This window comes from Nannobrachium achirus (genome assembly GCF_963921795.1).
Source record: "Nannobrachium achirus genome assembly, chromosome: 7".
NCBI classification, from domain to species: domain Eukaryota; kingdom Metazoa; phylum Chordata; class Actinopteri; order Myctophiformes; family Myctophidae; genus Nannobrachium; species Nannobrachium achirus.
The window spans coordinates 23,841,243-23,858,665 of record NC_137816.1 but is presented as its reverse complement, the minus strand read 5'-3'; the positions used below and the strand labels follow the sequence as shown (position 1 = coordinate 23,858,665).

The 17,423-nt window shown below is 39.8% G+C and overlaps 2 protein-coding genes across 2 annotated transcripts; both read right to left on the bottom strand.

Moving 5' to 3' along the window:
- Window positions 1-5,760: 5,760 nt before the first annotated feature.
- LOC308288967 (UDP-glucuronosyltransferase 2C1-like) lies at window positions 5,761-8,074 on the bottom strand. The gene is made up of 2 exons (XM_080730441.1): window positions 7,996-8,074; window positions 5,761-7,587 (listed from the first exon to the last, which is right to left on the bottom strand). Exon 2 carries the CDS (start codon window positions 7,578-7,580, stop codon window positions 5,985-5,987), a length of 1,596 nt encoding a protein of 531 aa, XP_080586567.1. The 5' UTR covers window positions 7,581-7,587; window positions 7,996-8,074; the 3' UTR covers window positions 5,761-5,984.
- A 2,652-nt stretch (window positions 8,075-10,726) lies between these two features.
- Window positions 10,727-15,090, bottom strand: LOC308288968 (UDP-glucuronosyltransferase 2C1-like). Its single transcript, XM_080730442.1, has 2 exons — window positions 15,055-15,090; window positions 10,727-13,964 (listed from the first exon to the last, which is right to left on the bottom strand). The coding sequence occupies exon 2, from the start codon at window positions 13,955-13,957 to the stop codon at window positions 12,362-12,364; it is 1,596 nt and encodes a 531-aa protein (XP_080586568.1). The 5' UTR covers window positions 13,958-13,964; window positions 15,055-15,090; the 3' UTR covers window positions 10,727-12,361.
- Window positions 15,091-17,423: the final 2,333 nt, after the last annotated feature.

Sequence of the window (17,423 nt, the reverse complement as noted above, 5' to 3'; positions counted from 1 at the left end):
CTTCGATCGTGTCCACGGTGCCATTCTGAAGCTTCAAAGATGCGCACACGTATGCGCATCGTGGACGCACAGGCAACGCGAAATAATTACGATTATTATGAAAGTTATGCTTAATAAATGACGCTGGAATGCATGCCTTACACATTGTCCACTATATATTCGTGTCCTGTATGCAAAATGAGTGTGTATAGGCCTAATAAGCCAGGTACATGTCTGTTTGCACTGCACTGATGATGGTAAGGCAATGCGCCCATGACCGTGTCCCTAGAGCGCACAAAAACGCACGCAATCTCACACACATAAACACGACATCGCAACCTCATCCCCCCCGCCACCACGGGTAGTGTTTATCCCTGGACTATTGAATATGACGGACAGCTAGTGGACAGTGGATCATGTGCGACGGCGTTATGACTTTTGAGAAGGAATAAATGGTCCATCTTGGCTGCAGGTGGGCTGATGGCATCACCTAGCTGGTGCGTGACAGTGGTGGTATTTTCTATTGCAGACAAAAGTTCAGCTAAGAATAACTCAGACACAGCGTTCACAACGTCACTCAGCTGAGCAGCCTCGGATTTCATAGCCTGAAGCCATGTTCAGACTTTTGAGTAGAATTTCCTTTCTTCTTACGATCTGTTCTAAAATTATCAAAATAAATCTAATTCTGTTGTCAGCACCACATACCATATTCACCAATATCTTGTAGCCTATCTTGTAGTTATCGAGGCGTATTTGTTTATAAATGACATTTATCAAACATTGATAAAACAAACATTGCAAGATCGATGTTTCAAGCTGGTATAGGTCTATAGCCCCATATAATTTAGAACCTCAGAGCACAACAGTATGCAGCGACGGGTGAGGTTCTATATGGGGCTATAGTATAGGCCTAGTGTGGGAGTCAGCCAGATGCATGTCAGCCAGATGCATGCAACTCTTATGTAGGATTAGCACAATTCTGCACAGTGCAGTGCACTCTAGCCTTACACCTAACAACTTTGGTAAGATTGTGGACAGATTTGGGAAAGATTAAGGTTATTTGAACATAGGCTAATCTAAAAACGTAGGCTCATCTAATTTCCCATGCAATAGGCCTACAATAGTTACACATAAAAATAAAAGTATCATAGGCTACTGCAATATAGAAATACTCTGTTACAAGTAAATGTCCGCAATTCAAAATGTATACAAAAATATTGGCATCAAATATGCTTAAGTAGGCCTACCAATTAAGTAAAAGTAAAATTACTTATGAAGAAAGGTCCCATTTCACAAGTTTTCTGAAGTATGTACGTTTCGAATGTACAAAAATCCTTTGAAAAAATTGCAATTTCCAATTGCATCTTTCTAGTTGGATGTTGTAGCAGATCTGAAGGGCTGAAGTTGTGTGTATGTTTTGTAAGCTAAATCTACAAAGTTGCCTAACTGCCAACTAAAGTGGTCAAATAATAATAATGAAGTACAATATTCAAAAAACAATATTTGCCTCTGAGATAATGAGGTAATGCAGTAGAAGTAAAGTATTGGAAGTTGGAAATACTCAAGTAAAGTACAAATACCTCAACATTGTACAGTAGGCTACATGTGTAAATGTACTTAGTTACTACACCACTGGCCACAGCCACATGGGGTAAACACTGCCAATAAATCTATCAACAGTTATCTTAATGAAGGTGATCAAAAAAACATTGATTTAGCAATAAACATAGTGTGAGTCTTACAGTGTTGGGGATTTTATTATTAATTATTGTTGATGCTGATGTTCTTGAGTTTGTCCTCCACCTGATTACCAGAGTGGATGTGCAGTTCTATCATTCTAAATTAGTACTAAACAAAATCTCCATTCGATTTCATCTCACCAGGCTGCTATACCAATATCTGACAAGTGACAACTGAATCAATGTGTTGCCCCACGTCCAGTTTTGAATAGGGTATAAGATTATGGAGAAGCTCCTGAGCTCACTGAGCTCATTTGTAGATTAAGAACCGTCACAACAAAGGGCTGGGTTTGGATCTGAAGCCAGGTATGTACTGTATCCAAGACATAATATCCTAACATGGCCTCCTATAATCCCTTGTAGCAGTGGTGTGTGCTGCTGCTACATGGGTGACCTCATGTGGTCACTCACAGCAACACAAGACAAATATATACTTCCAACAATTCATTTTTGTGGTATCCCACAGATGCGTTTCAAAATGTACATTTTGATACAGTGGCATTAAACTGGGATTTGCTTATATTACAATATTGGAATGTTTAACATGTCTTTGACCTATACATTTATGGTTAAAACAAGGTCTTAGTTTCATTTACTTTATTTTATTACAAAATGTTTACTACTGTACCTGCAGTGGAATAGTTCTGACTCATTCACTATAGGCCTACCAATCTATGCATGTTTTCATGTTGGAGAGGATTTGTAAAGGGCTAGTCTCTGCTCAGTAGCAGAACAAACTTCCCTCCACTTTACTCCCTTGCCTCCAGTTTGTCTGTGGGACACCGCGTTTAAAATGTAACTCCACCTGAAACCCCTCACGAGCCAATCGGCTGAGAAGATGTCACAGCACACGACACACCCTCCTTTGTTCAAAACCAATGAGAGTGGAAGTGTGGCATTTTGCCCTGAGGGGAAAAACTTACCCCTGGATGTGTTAATTACGCATCACTTAACTGTTGCCAATGTGTTCACAACGGTGGACACTCTTTTGGGCTTTTTACCTCTACTATTCCACTTTTTTGGTCAATCTAGTATGGAAAGTAGACAACAATGGCTTACCAGGCTGAAAAATGAACTTAGCAACAGTCCTGTGGTGTCAAATGTGGCTTTCGGCTTCATCCTCATGGGACTAGAGAAGCTTGTGGAGCTGGAGTTTGAGTGTCCTTGCAGTCCTACATGGAACGGAGTGTTTTCATCTGCCTTCTTCATCATTCCGGCTGTCATGGCCTTTACCCTGATGCTGATCATCCAAGGATGCAGATGTGAAGTGTGGTGCAGGAAAACTGTGTCCCTCTCCAGCTTTGTCCCCGCTATCGTTTGGCTGATTTTACTATTCCTCGACGGCCAGTACTTTGCTTGTGCCATGACAGACTGGAAAGGTAGATTTGTGATTGTTGACAAGGCAGCTCCGCAGAAATGGTGTGAGCCAACTAGTGAGGGAGACGTCACAGCTCAAGAACTCATGCTCCGCTCACAGCAGTTATTTGTTTTCTCTCAGGTAAGTTCAATGTTCTCCCAGCTTATTGTACGTTATTTGGAGTCAGGGTCATATAAATGAGAGAGGTAGTGCATGCAATTGCATGCACATCCACTGCAGTGTCATGGTTCAGGTAAACAATATATCAACAAAGATTAAATAAACACTCTGCTAACACACTGCACACTGCTATGCTCCTATCGATTATTGCAAGCTCACTTCAACACTGCTGCAATCCCATCTGGAAGATGAAGATCCTGAATGGATCGAACAGTTGTAATACACTGTATTGTTTATTGCAATACAGTGCTTGCAATAAACTGTGGGAGCATATTTAAATGTGTGGACTTTGAAGGACCTCTATCCCATTGGAATTGTGCACTATATTTTATCAACCCTTGCATATTACAATGTTGCTGCCATTAAGGAAATTCTGAATAAGAAAATGTATTCTTGAAATGACCTGTGACTTTGACCTGTGACCTAGGCAACTAAAGTTTGCTGCCATGTGTTCTTGTCAATACTTATGAATGTAAAAGTAGGTTAAACATAGGCCTACAAGTAGTTTGTGTAAAGTCTTGTGACAATATAGAGAAAGCATTGACGTAAGGGTTGTCTGTACTGTCGTTACTTTTCAGGAGCAAAAGTATCAGATCTACAAGCTCAAGGCGCATCACTTCGTTTCAAGCTTGTGGATCTGCTACTTTTGATGCTTTCCTGCTTCGTTGTAGTATGATCAAGTAGGGCATTCATTTACAAAGAAACACAATAGGTTAGAATATGGAGATAAGAGGTTTCTGCCCGAGAGACACAAAATAATGGTGTCATGAGACTAGCTATGCTTTGAGCCAGAGGGTTTCCTGTTGCATAGCATTGTAAACGTAAGTCTGTCTCCTGCTGCAGTACAACAATAAAACATCACTTATGCTAGTTTGAAATGTGAATTCTTGTCTCTTGCCTCTCATTTAATCTTTGTTTTCTGAGCACCCATACAAATGTCCTTAACACTGCCCATGCCTATTTCATCATAATTTATGTGACCACTTAAACCTAAGTCTAAGTGAAACAGAAATGAGTTACATGTACTGTAACTGTACTTTGTCCCCGTCTACACCAATTTGATAAAAAAAAAATAGATCAACAACTTCACAAGGCGTTGAGAGCTTGTAGATTTGCTATTTTTTAATAACGTACTTCCCACTGTTAGGTATCCTGGGGTTCAAGTGGTTCATTCAGTTTAGTCTTGTCAAATTGCTTGAGCAAATTGCTTAACTGTATTTATTTTGTGTTGCAGGTTATAGGCATAATCCTCCTGATATTCATCTGTGTGGGACTCATAGTATATGTAATCAGAGAAAGCTGCCAACACGAGGAGGAGATGATGCGGGATGCAAATGAAATAGAGCTCAATATGATCAGGACAAGCTCATGACCGGGACATCAAGCCCTGCCCTGCTGCATCAGTGGATCCCCTCTCAGTGCTCACTTCGCACAAACAGACTCTTGTACTTGTAAATAATGCTGAATGGATTGTAATCATCATGACTTTTGTAAATAAGTGCCTTTTTACGTTTCTCCACTCCAAGAGATCTCTGGTCAAGGTTGGCCCTTTCACATCCAGGGAAGTCGTCTATTTCATTTAGCAATTTTGAATGTTGTGTAATGTTCTCTCTAGATCTGTGGATTTAGATGTGCCTTATCATTCAGGAAATACATGGCATACCTGTCTGACTGACTTCACTGTAAGCCTTTCCATACCACTTTAACTCTACACTTCATTGTATGTCAAATAGCAAATAGCCGATCTACAAGCTCACGGCACATTGCAGTGTATAGCGTTGTGAGCTTGTATTATCTGCTGTTTTCATCAATTGTTTGCCCATTTTTGACAAATGTTTGTCTATTTCCGCCTATTATGAAATGTCCAGAATAGGGACGCTAGGGTTCATGTGGTTAAATGAGTAGAATAAATGGCAAAACTAGCAGGTATAGGGACCTTGGGAAGCATGACTTTTATAGATTCAATTTGGAAACAGATCTCAATTAATAATACATAACTTCTTCTCATAGGGCCAACTGGAGATTAATTACCCCTGAACTTGAATGAATATATTCTAAATTATTTTCTGGATACATTTTTACCTTCAGTATAGTTTGAATCGTGACTACCATCTGATGCTCTTGATTCAAACTGAAATCATATTCACAAGAAACCCTACATACGTCATTGACCGGGGTACCCCACGGTTCTATACTTGTCCCCTCCTTTTTTCCCTCTGCACCATATCTCTTTGGCCAAAGATCGCTGATCTACAATCTCACATTTGTGTTGTGAGCTTGTAGATCTTACATTTTTGGCTGAATGATCTCATACTGTGAGATGCCCAGAATAGGAGCACCAGGATGCATGTGATCAGTGAGACTATAGTAATGTACAATATATGCCATTCATATCAAGGCTATACGAAGCGATACATTTTCAATTACAGTATTAACTGTCTCTTTGTAATTACAGTTTTTGTAATAAAACCATTATTTATTTAAATTAAATGCCCAGGGTTTTTATACAATCACCTACCAAACATAATAGTATACATTATTACAGAGTTCATTCTGTTAAGGAGTGGCTTGTTAAGTCATAGTTTGTTTTGTGTGTGTGTGTGTGTGTGTGTGTGTGTGTGTGTGTGTGTGTGTGTAAATTTCACTAATACCATTTATAATATCGCTATTTCACTATGTAATCATTTTCAATCAAGGAGTTCAAATAGCTACTAACAATTCCTACTCAATTAGTCAGATTTAATCTTTCTTCTGAAACATACCCTGACGCATACACACTTGATTAGAGCAGCAAATATAACCACAACAAGCAGTGCTGCTGTCACTAAAAACATCATGACATCTACAGAGTGGTACGAGTACCAGGGCATTTTGTAGGACTCTGTGCGGAGGTGAGCAGCACCTTTGTGTCTCATAACAAACTCTATCCAGAAGAGGGCGGTGTCCAGTGGCTTCATTGGCTTGTCTCTGTGTAGCCTGGAGAGTCTCTGCATGTTCATCCTGTAGGAGGGCTCATGGAGGACCTCCTGTAATGCTTCCAGGAAGTTGTTATCTTTGTCCACTGTGGCCATCGAGAGAACAATCGCACCTCCTCTCTCTTTGAGACGCAGTAGGTTGTCGTATTGGTCAAAAAACAAAGGTAGACCCACAACAGGCACTCCGTGATAGATGGCCTCTTGAACTCCATTCGTACCTCCATGGGCCACAAATAGCTTTATCTTTGGGTGTCCCAGAAGATCGTTTTGTGGCATCCAGTCAAGCAGTAATGTGTTGTTCCCCAGAGTAGCGGGCTTGTCCCCTTTATGCCTCCAGATGACTTTCTGAGGTAGTTTGGCAAATGCGGCAGCGATCTCATCCGTTATATCAGTTGGCAATCCACTGATAAATGTCCCCAGAGACATTATGATGACTCCATGTTCCCCAGAGCTCTGTACAAACTCCTCCAGGTCTTCAGGAAGAGGTTTAGCAGGTTTGCACTGGAATCCTCCCATATAGATAACGTTAGGCATGGTTGGGCGAGGGAACTCGAACACAAAGTCAACCCTCATCAGCCACAGGTCAGCCCCCTGCAATAACTCAGTGAATTTGACCTCTGGTCCAAAGAACTCGTCACAAAAAGCCTGATAAACTGGATTGACAAAAAATATATTTTCAGCTTGATTTAGCAAATAGAAAAGCATGTTCTTAACTCTTTGTACAAAATTCATTTTGTCTGATAATCCTGACATAGTCATTGGGATATAAGATATAGGTGTGGGTGCAATGCTCTGATGTCCCTCCCCATGGGTTACCCATCGCACATTGTAGACTAGAGGAAGCTTTAGATAATGAGCCAACAAAATACCTCCTCCCCATGCTGGGTCAGTGAGGACTAAATCATAATCTCTCTCCTTGATGCTATTCATCAAATCTGTGTTTTCAAACATGTTTCTAATCATTGCACAAATCATCCTGGGAACACTTGAGAGGATACCGAGTGCCTCCATTTCCAAATAGAAAAAATTCAAAGCAGAACTTTTGCCTCTTTCTATATCCACTAGTTTCTTTAAAAGTGACTCCACAAAGTCCTCATTGATCCCATCAGCCACAGGCACAGTGATTGAGTCATAATAGGTGGATTCCTCTTTGATGTACCAGCTTTGAGTTGTCCTCACCACTGTAATGGAGTGTCCCTTGGAGTGTAGAGCTTTGACCAGGATATCCATGTTCACCCAGTGGCTTCCTTCTAACGGAACAACCAGAATCTTCCCTCCTTGGCAGAATGGCCAGAGAACCATTACACATGTCACAAGAAGGAAAACTGTCCTCCACAGCTGCCATGCCATCGCTTACCTATATTTACAAGCAAAAGCACATTATGTACAATATCTGAAACGTTGAAATTGACCCATGTACTGTATCAGAAAAGATTTAGTGTGGTATCAAAATTAGCCACAATAGGATAACGGCATAATATACTGTATATATTTTTTCTTTTAAAATCATTCAATATTAACCAATTGGGGTATTAGTAATTTAGAGCACTTCCACTTACTGATTAAAATCAAGTTCTGTTCTGATTGACGTGCTTCTATTGGAGTAGCATTGTCTGAGACTTGTGTCTTATGCTTTCAGTACATTTAGCAATTTAGCACTGTTCTGTACATTTTATAACTACTGTATACAGTACAAGTTCTTAAAACTTTGTGCTCAAACCATGGTGAAAAGTAGCCTACAGCAACAATGATCAAATGTACTTACATATATTTAAAGTCCACCTTGGGATAGGTTATACAGTATTGAGTTGTTCAGTTATCTTTCCTAGTGAAGTTCAAAGTTGTGTGTGTTGTGTGAATGTGAGGCAGGGCAAAAGAGCACTCATGCTTATATAATGAAGGAGGCGTGGAATAACATAACGTCAACAAGTTTATAGTCGTAACCGAAGAAGGTAAGGTCATCAATGTCATTTTCTCTATCATGCAATTCCAGCCAGCAGATTCGTCACACAATGGGAGCCCAGCTGCAGCCAGAATGCATTGGAGTCAATAAGAGGAAGTGGACCAAACAAACACTATTTCTGAATGACAGAGACCTTTGTAAAGCTGTGTAGCTTGTCCATTTGTACACTGTACAGATTCATCTCATAAAATTAGAATATTGTGTGAAAGTTCATTTCAAGATATTAGAATATTCCACACGACCACTCAAAAGAAGGATTTATAATACAGAAATGTCAAACTTCAGAAAGGTTATGTTAATTAATGCACTCAGTACTTTTGAATACTTTTGAACAAATGTCTTCATCGATGGGGCGTGGCATGAAGGTGAACAGCCTGTGGTACTGCTGAGGTGTTATGGAAGCCCAGGTTTGAATTGATAGAGGCCTTAAGCTCATCTGTGTGGTTGAGTCTGTTGTCTCTCATCTTCCTCTTGACAACACAACACAAATTCTCTGTGGGGTTCAGGTCAAGCCAGTTTGCTGGTCAGTTAAGCCCAGTAATACCATGGTCAGTAGTAGTTACTAGTAGTGTTGTCTCTGTGGGCAATGTGTCAAGTGCTTCTGGCTAAAGGAAATCATCATCTCCATAAAGCTTGTCAACCTACGGAAGCACAAAGTGCTCTAAAATCCCCAGGTAGATGGCTCCCTGTGTTGACTCTGAACTTGATAAAACACAGTGGACCAACACCAGCAATAGAATACAATGCTGGTTTTGCCCACACTGCGTTTGGGCAGAGTTCAGAGTCAACACAGCCATCTATCTGAAAGTTTTGGAGCACTTTGTGCTTCCGTAGGTTGACAAGCTTTATGGAGATGATTTCCTTTAGCCAGAAGCACTTGGCACCTGCCCACAGAGCCAAAACTACTAGTACCTGGTGTACTGACCATGGTATTACTGGGTTTAACTGACCAGCAAACTGTCCGGACCTGAACCCCTTAGAGAATCTGAATCTGTGTTGTGTTGTCAAGAGGAATAGTCCATGGGCCATACGAGATGTCGGTATCCGAAAGGTGGCAAAGGTTACCATGCATTTTTGAAAAGCTCTATATCTGTAGATTCTATTTTTGTATGATAATCCTTTCTGAGACACAGCTAAATTGGTGTCCCATTTATCTTGAGAAATGGATTTTCATGAGCTGTATGGCATAACAATCTAAATCTAAACAAAAAAAGCCTTTGAATATTTCACTGCATGCACAATGAATCTAAAATGTATGAGTTTTATATAAATATATAAGTTTTAAAAAGTTCATTATATTATAAAATACAATTTTACACTATATTCTAATTTCATGAGATGGATCTGTATACGTTTATTGAGCTGTCTAAACTCTAAAGAGCACAAAGTATATTTCTGAATGTGCCAAAGTATCGTGATAACGCCGAGCCAGAAACCAGTGTTGACATGTCTGCTTATTAAAAGTGACTTTTATATTATTCTTTTATATTCCTGAACTGATTAACTGACAAAGGACGCAATTGTTCAGAAATAATTTGTTCACAAGCTGGTCCAGCTGGCTGTCATAGACTCCGATGTATTTCATCGAACTTTCGGATCCAGCTTTGGCTCCCATGCACGTCAATGGCATCTGCCCGGTTCAGAAACGTACTTTGTGCTCTTTAGATACCTCTAGAAAATGCAACACAGCAGAAAACAATATGTCTTCATTTATTTTCCTGAGCCGTGTATTTTATAAATATCTCAATCATTCAGAAATGGTGTTTGTTCATACACTGGTCCACCTGGCCCTCATCAACTATGTATTCTATTGACCTCCCGGCTGCAGTTTGCCACCCAGTGCGACAAATCTACCGTCTGTAATTACTGGATAGAGACATTTATGTCGGTCTAAGACACCTCAGGGTGACATCGCGCCAATTCTTGGCCATCTGGCCAGTGATGTATATGGAACCAGTTACTCATATATGGAGACCCCGCATGGTAGTCAACAATGTTATGTCAAAACATGCCCATATATGGGCATTACCAAATATGGGCATTCCCAGATATGTCCTTAATATTGATAACATAATATCCTTAATATTGATAATATATAGGAATCTCCATGTGTAATAGTACCACTGTACTATTTGCAAACTGTTAATAAAGTATTCAATGAATCAATCCATCGATCCCCTTTTTAGCTCAGCAACAGTCTTTTTAAGACTTTATTGTTTCAACCCTCAGGAAACAGCAATATATTTATCTTTGTATAGCTTTCTCCCTTATGAACTTGGGCAACATGAAGTTTTCTTTTCCTTCTTCAAATGAACTTTAGATTACATTCAATTTCCCTTACTTTTCAAATTAACTCAAGTTGCATACAAATTTATTTTCTTTTGACATACACTTAGCAGGGTACATTCAATGTTCTTTTCACGGGAACTGATGTTACATACAGTACATTCTTCTCCTCTTTTTTAACGTTATGTCAACACATTTACTCGTAACCAGGAAGTCACATAGGCTACAGCCAATGCATCATGGGGACTGCGTAGTCTATGCAATACTGCTACATTGGTCAGCATACCTGTCCTGTAAACGTTTTAATTAAAGGTTTTTAAAATAAAAAGTTCAACCTGCATTGCAATCTATAATTGTGTAATATGTCATGGGGTGGTCACACATTCAACATTCAAGATTAACTTGTATTTTCATCTCTAGACTCCATGACATAACACTCACGTTACATGAAAATGACATGAAATGCCATATAAGTAACATAAACAAATGAACACATCATGCCACGGCTATAACTTGTTACAGCATGTCCTCGCCAGCATGTCAGCATTTCAAAGTAATATATTAGTAATATTATGTTATGTTATAGTAATTAATCAGACTGCTGAAAAGAACTGCACTCTCACTAAGCACATTTAGCCTTATTGGTAAAATCATAGGACCAAAGCTTTTGTTTTTAGAAAGACAATCTAGTCTTTCTGAAAAAACATTTTTTTCCCCGGTCCAGTTGAACAATAACTGTATTTTATCTTACTCTGTGAAGTTTCCAAATTAGTAGGGGTGTAAGGATACATTTGAACAGCGATACAATATAAATCACGATACATGGTTGACGATACATGGACGATATTGGTTAATTCATGGCGATACGATGTGATTCGATTCAATGATTTAAAATCGATATAGTAACTATTTAGCAAAGACATTAAATCTGTGTGAAACGTGTCAATAGAGCAGGTTTTTTTAAGGTAAAAATCTATTATTATGGATATAAATAAGTAAACACTGTGATACTCTACCAAATATATGGAAATAAATTATATTACAACACATATGGACAAACCCGCACCTTGACATGAACACAGAGATTACACACATTTATTGATAGACCAAGAGTAGCTATATGGAATGGAAAAGTAATTAGACCCCTATTTTTCATTTCCCCTCTTAAAATTGCTAAATACAAGGCACAAATACATTTCCATACAATCGATTATTTCATTGCAAAACGATTCGATACCGATTATTTGCATTGTAAAACGATATGATATACGGAGCCAAACGGTACGATATTTGCTTTTGCATATCGATAGTAGATCATTGCAAAGTAAAAGCAAATTAGTCTTAGCCTATTGAACTGTCACCTGAAACAATTTACATAGTCCATAGGTTTATAGGGGGTTCTGGTGCTTTCCAGTCAAGCACCACAGAACCTTAGAGTATGTCCAAGCACTAACATAATTAGGACTAAAACCAGTGGTCTGTTGGGTCAGCTTCCTGGCAGCTAGCATCAAGTAAACTCTCGTCTCAGTCCTGGTCTAAACTCTTGACTCTTTGACTCTCTGTCTAACCACCTGCATGCATAACGTTCATAGATTATTATTACATTCTGAAACAAATCTATGTTTTTCAATTAATAATACATGTAAGACCAGGGCCAAATGCAGCCAATGCTGGAGGTTAATTACCCCTGAACTTGTTTCCGGACACTGTCTTTAGTTTGAATCAGGACTACCATTTGGTGCTCTTATTCAAATTGAAATCATAAACCCAAGAGTATAACTACTTTAGAAGTATAATATTGCTATTTCACTAGGCTATAATTATTGTGATATAGTGATATAGAGTGTATATAGTCAAGGAGTTCAATACTAACAACTCCCACTCAGTCAGATTTAATCTTTCTTCTGAAACATACCCTGACCCATACACACTTGATTAGAGCAGCAAATATGACCACAACAAGCAGTGCTGCTGTCACTAAAAACATCATGACATCTACAGAGTGGTACGAGTACCAGGGCATTTTGTAGGACTCTGTGCGGAGGTGAGCAGCACCTTTGTGTCTCATAACAAACTCTATCCAGAAGAGGGCGCTGTCCAGTGGCTTCATTGGCTTGTCTCTGTGTAGCCTGGAGAGTCTCTGCATGTTCATCCTGTAGGAGGGCTCATGGAGGACCTCCTGTAATGCTTCCAGGAAGTTGTTATCTTCATCCACTGTGGCCATCGAGAGAACAATCGCACCTCCTCTCTCTTTGAGACGCAGCAGGTTGTCGTATTGGTCAAAAAACAAAGGTAGACCCACAACAGGCACTCCGTGATAGATGGCCTCTTGAACTCCATTCGTACCTCCATGGGCCACAAATAGCTTTATCTTTGGGTGTCCCAGAAGATCGTTTTGTGGCAACCAGTCAAGCAGTAATGTATTGTTCCCCAGAGTAGCGGGCCTGTCCCCTTTATGCCTCCAGATGACTTTCTGAGGTAGTTTGGCAAATGCGGCAGCGATCTCATCTGTTATGTCAGTGGGCAGTCCTCTGACAAATGTCCCCAGAGACATTATGATAACTCCATGTTCCCCAGAGCTCTGGACAAACTCCTCCAGGTCTTCAGGAAGAGGTTTAGCAGGTTTACACTGGAATCCTCCCATATAGATAACGTTAGGCATGGTGGGGCGAGGGAACTCAAACACAAAGTCAACCCTCATCAGCCACAGGTCAGCCCCCTGCAATAACTCAGTGAATTTGACCTCTGGTCCAAAGAACTCGTCGCAAAAAGCCTGATATACTGGATTGACTAAGAATATATATTCAGCTTGATTTAGCAAATAGAAAAGCATGTTTTTAACTCTTTGTACAAAATTCATTTTGTCTGATAATCCTGACATAGTCATTGGGATATAAGATATAGGTGTGGGTGCAATGCTCTGATGTCCCTCCCCACTGGGTACCCATCGCACATTGTAGACTAGAGGAAGCTTTAGATAATGAGCCAACAAAATACCTCCTCCCCATGCTGGGTCAGTGAGGACTAAATCATAATCTCTCTCCTTGATGCTATTCATCAAATCTGTGTTTTCAAACATGTTTCTAGCCATTTCACAAACCATCCTTGGAACACTTGTGAGGAAATCAAGTGCCTCCATTTCCCAATACAATAAATTCAAAGCAGAACTTTTGCCTCTTTCTATATCCAGTCCTTTGTCAATAAGTGAGTTAATATAGTCCTCGTTGATCCCTTCAGCCACAGGCACAGTGATTGAGTCATAATAGGTGGATTCCTCTTTGATGTACCAGCTTTGAGTTGTCCTCACCACTGTAATGGAGTGTCCCTTGGAGTGTAGAGCTTTGACCAGGATATCCATGTTCACCCAGTGGCTTCCTTCTAACGGAACAACCAGAATCTTCCCTCCTTGGCAGAATGGCCAGAGAACCATTAAACATGTCACAAGAAGGCAAACTGTCCTCCACAGCTGCCATGCCATCGCTTACCTATTCACAAGCAAAGACATACATGCAATATCTTTTAAATGTTGAAATTGACTGAACATATAATGATGTACTGAATCATGTAGTGTGATATCAATTAAGCAGCCTGTCAGAGACACTATAAGATTAAAATCTTAATTCACTTGGGGTATCTGTACTTTAGAGCACTTAAATCCTGTTCTGTTTGAAATGCTTCTATTGGAATTAAGTAATTCATTTCTCACTGACAATGTCTATTTTTTGCGACCTTCTGGTCGCAGTTACTATCAAAACCTCCACCGGCTGTCAGTCTGTCTGTCTGCCTGTCTGTCTGTCTGTCTGTAACCTCACCTTACGTCACGTCACGTCACGTCATGTCACGTCACACTTTTGCCCTACTCATATCTCCGCCACCGTTGCCCCGATCCATGCCACACTTTGCACACACACTCCTTGGCTGCCAAACCACAACCCCTCATTTCTCACATGCCCCTCTTCTAGCGCCACCATGAGGCCGATTCTTGTAAGACACATTTTTCGACACTGCTCCTACATATTTTGCCCTAAAATCACACAAAGCGGTACACAGTATCTCTAGTCTACAGTCATGTCATCAAAATGCATCTGTCTTATCTAGTGCCACCATCTGGCCGATTTTTTAAAAACACATTTCTGGACACTGCCTCTACAGATTCTGCCTTAAAATCACGCAAAGCGGAACACAGTATCTCTAAGTCATGTCATCAACATGGATCTGTCCCATTTCCCATGTTCCCTCCTGATTGGCTACCATTGCCTTTTAAAGTTTGTTTATCTCCCGATTTATCTACAATGCCTAAACTTTCAATGGTTACTGTAACTGCATCTCTTTTTGGAGATGCAAGTTAAGCTAATTTTGTCCTGGAGTAGTTCTAAGAATTGTCTGAGACTTGTGTCTTTATAAGTAGTATGCTAATTCAGTAATGAACAATTCAGGACAGTTCTGCACGTGGTACTAGCAAAGGAGAACAAGAAGAACCAACAGTCTAACATGGAAGATATTAAATAAACTAAACCAAACTAATTCTCAACACTTGTGCTCAAACTATTGTGAAAAGGTAACAATTATACTCACAGATATTAAAGTCCACCAAAAACAAACGTGTTGTCTCGGAACAGGTTGTGATATATATTGAGTTTAGTTATCTTTCCTTTCGAAGTTCAAAGTTCAAAGGTGTGTGTGTGTGTGTGTGTGTGTGTGTGTGTGTGTGTGTGTGTGTGTGTGTGTGTGTGTGTGTGTGTGTTTGTGTGTGTGTGTGTGTGTGTGTGTGTGTGGATGAATGCGATATGAAGCAGGGCATTACTTAAAGAGTACTAGTGCTAATACTACCCTGAGTAAATAAAGGTTTAAATAACGTTCTCTCTCTCTCTTTCAGTTCAACCTGCATGCAATCTATAGTTGTGTAATATGTCAAGGCGTGGTCAGCAGTCCTACAGTCCACATTCAAGGTTAACTTATCCTAACAGAAAACTGAAGTAACAACATTAGTGTTACATGACAAGACCAGTGGTGTTAAATAGCTCAGTACATGTACTCAAGTACTGTACTTAAAGGGGCACTCCACCACTTTTCAACCTATGTTCATATAATTGGTCCTCACTCAAAAATAGCTTTTTTTCTTTTTTCTCAGAGGAGGGCTGTGGGCTGGTCAGAAACCCATCGTCTTGTGACATCATCGATTGCCAATCCAGCTTATAGAAACTGCAGGCTTTTTAATCCTGAAAAGTTGCAATTTGAAAGTGGAAGCCATTGTTCTCGCAATAATAAAAATGTAAATATTTTTTTTCAAAAATATTGATTACATTTTCTTTTTGGAAAATGATGATGTCACAAGACGATGGATTCTGAACTTCCCACAGCTCTCCTAGGAGACTTGGACTGAGTAGATTTTTTTTTTTGATATTTTATCATGAACATTAGTGAGGACCTATTATATGAAGACAGGTTGAAAAGTGGTGAACTACTCCTTTAAGTACAATTGAGGTATATTTTACCTTCCAATACTTGTACTTCTACTCAGAGGCAAATATTGTACTTTTACTCCACTATAATTATTTGAAAACGTAAGTTACTAGTTACTACTTTGTAACTTCTGATTACCTCTGAATTTACGTGAGCATGCTAAATGAATATATTCTATATTCTTTTCAGGACACCGTTACCTACAGTTCATCATCATGAATACCATTTGGTCATGAAGATCATATACCATTTGGTGCTCTTTATTGTCTCCATCAGCCGAAAGGCATGGGGAGAGACTATGTTTTCGCCCCTGTCCGCCCCTCCATGCGCGTGTGTTCCGTGTCGTGTGTCTGTGTGTGTGTGTGTGTGTGTGTGTGTGTGTGTGTGTGTGTGTGTGTGTGTGTGTGTGTGTGTGTGTGTGTGTGTGCGCGTGTGCGTGCGGTCCGTACATCCAGTTTGTTCCCACTTACCAGCTAATCTCCGGGGGCATTGGCCCGGATGCTGCCAAGCTGTGCACACACACCCCCATTTTTCACCTGGGCGGCTGGGCCTGTTCTAGCTCCACCAGGAGGCCAATTTTTGCAAAACTAACTGTTGGCCACTACTCCGTCAGATTTTGTCCAAAAATCACGCAAATTGGTAGACAGTATCTCTACAGTCATGTGATTGACATGAATCTGTCCGATTTTCCATATTCCATCCTGATTGGCTAAAACTGGCTAAAACTGTCTTCCAAAGTTTGCAGGATTGGTCCGTTTTGAATAATATGCCTGAATCATGATTCATGAACACAGTGTGCGATTTTGGTGAAATTGTGCATGCACATTCCCAATAGGCAGAGGAATAAATGCCACTTTAAAAAAATCTAATCAGCCTCATGGTGGCGCCATAACAGCCCGATTCGTGTTTTTACCTATAACTCTACTGATCAGTGTACACAACTTTATATGTGCACTCCCTAGAGGCCAAGGAAAAATGTTTGCCCTGCATTTTTCATATCTGCCTTTTGTAGCACCACCAGGACGTCGACTTATGTAAAACAATTTTTTTCCTATTATTCCTTCAGATTTTATCCAACAATCATGCAAATCAGTAGGGGTGTAACGATATAGTAACTGTATCGAAATATCGCTTTTAACTTAAAAAATCTAAATATATCGAAATGAAAACAGCTAAAATCTAATCGTATCGTTTTATTTTGTATCGTATTGAATCGGCAGTGCATAGAATCGATTGTATCGATACTACCTACTTGTGCATTGTATTTAGCAAAGAAAAAATAAAAGGAGGTTTTTTTTTCCTTTCCATATAGCTACACTGGTCTATGCATAAATGTGTGTAATCTCTGGGTTCATGTCAAGGTGCAGGTTTGTCAATATACAATGTCCATGTATTTGGCAGATAATCACTGTGTTTACTTATTTATATCCATAATAATCCACACCTTTCACACAGATTACATTTCTTTGCTAAATAGTTTC

Bases quoted from the DNA above. Each gene is read 5' to 3' on its own strand.
- LOC308288967 (XM_080730441.1), bottom strand. From the start codon at position 7,580: ATGGCATGGCAGCTGTGGAGGACAGTTTTCCTTCTTGTGACATGTGTA.
- LOC308288968 (XM_080730442.1), bottom strand. From the start codon at position 13,957: ATGGCATGGCAGCTGTGGAGGACAGTTTGCCTTCTTGTGACATGTTTA.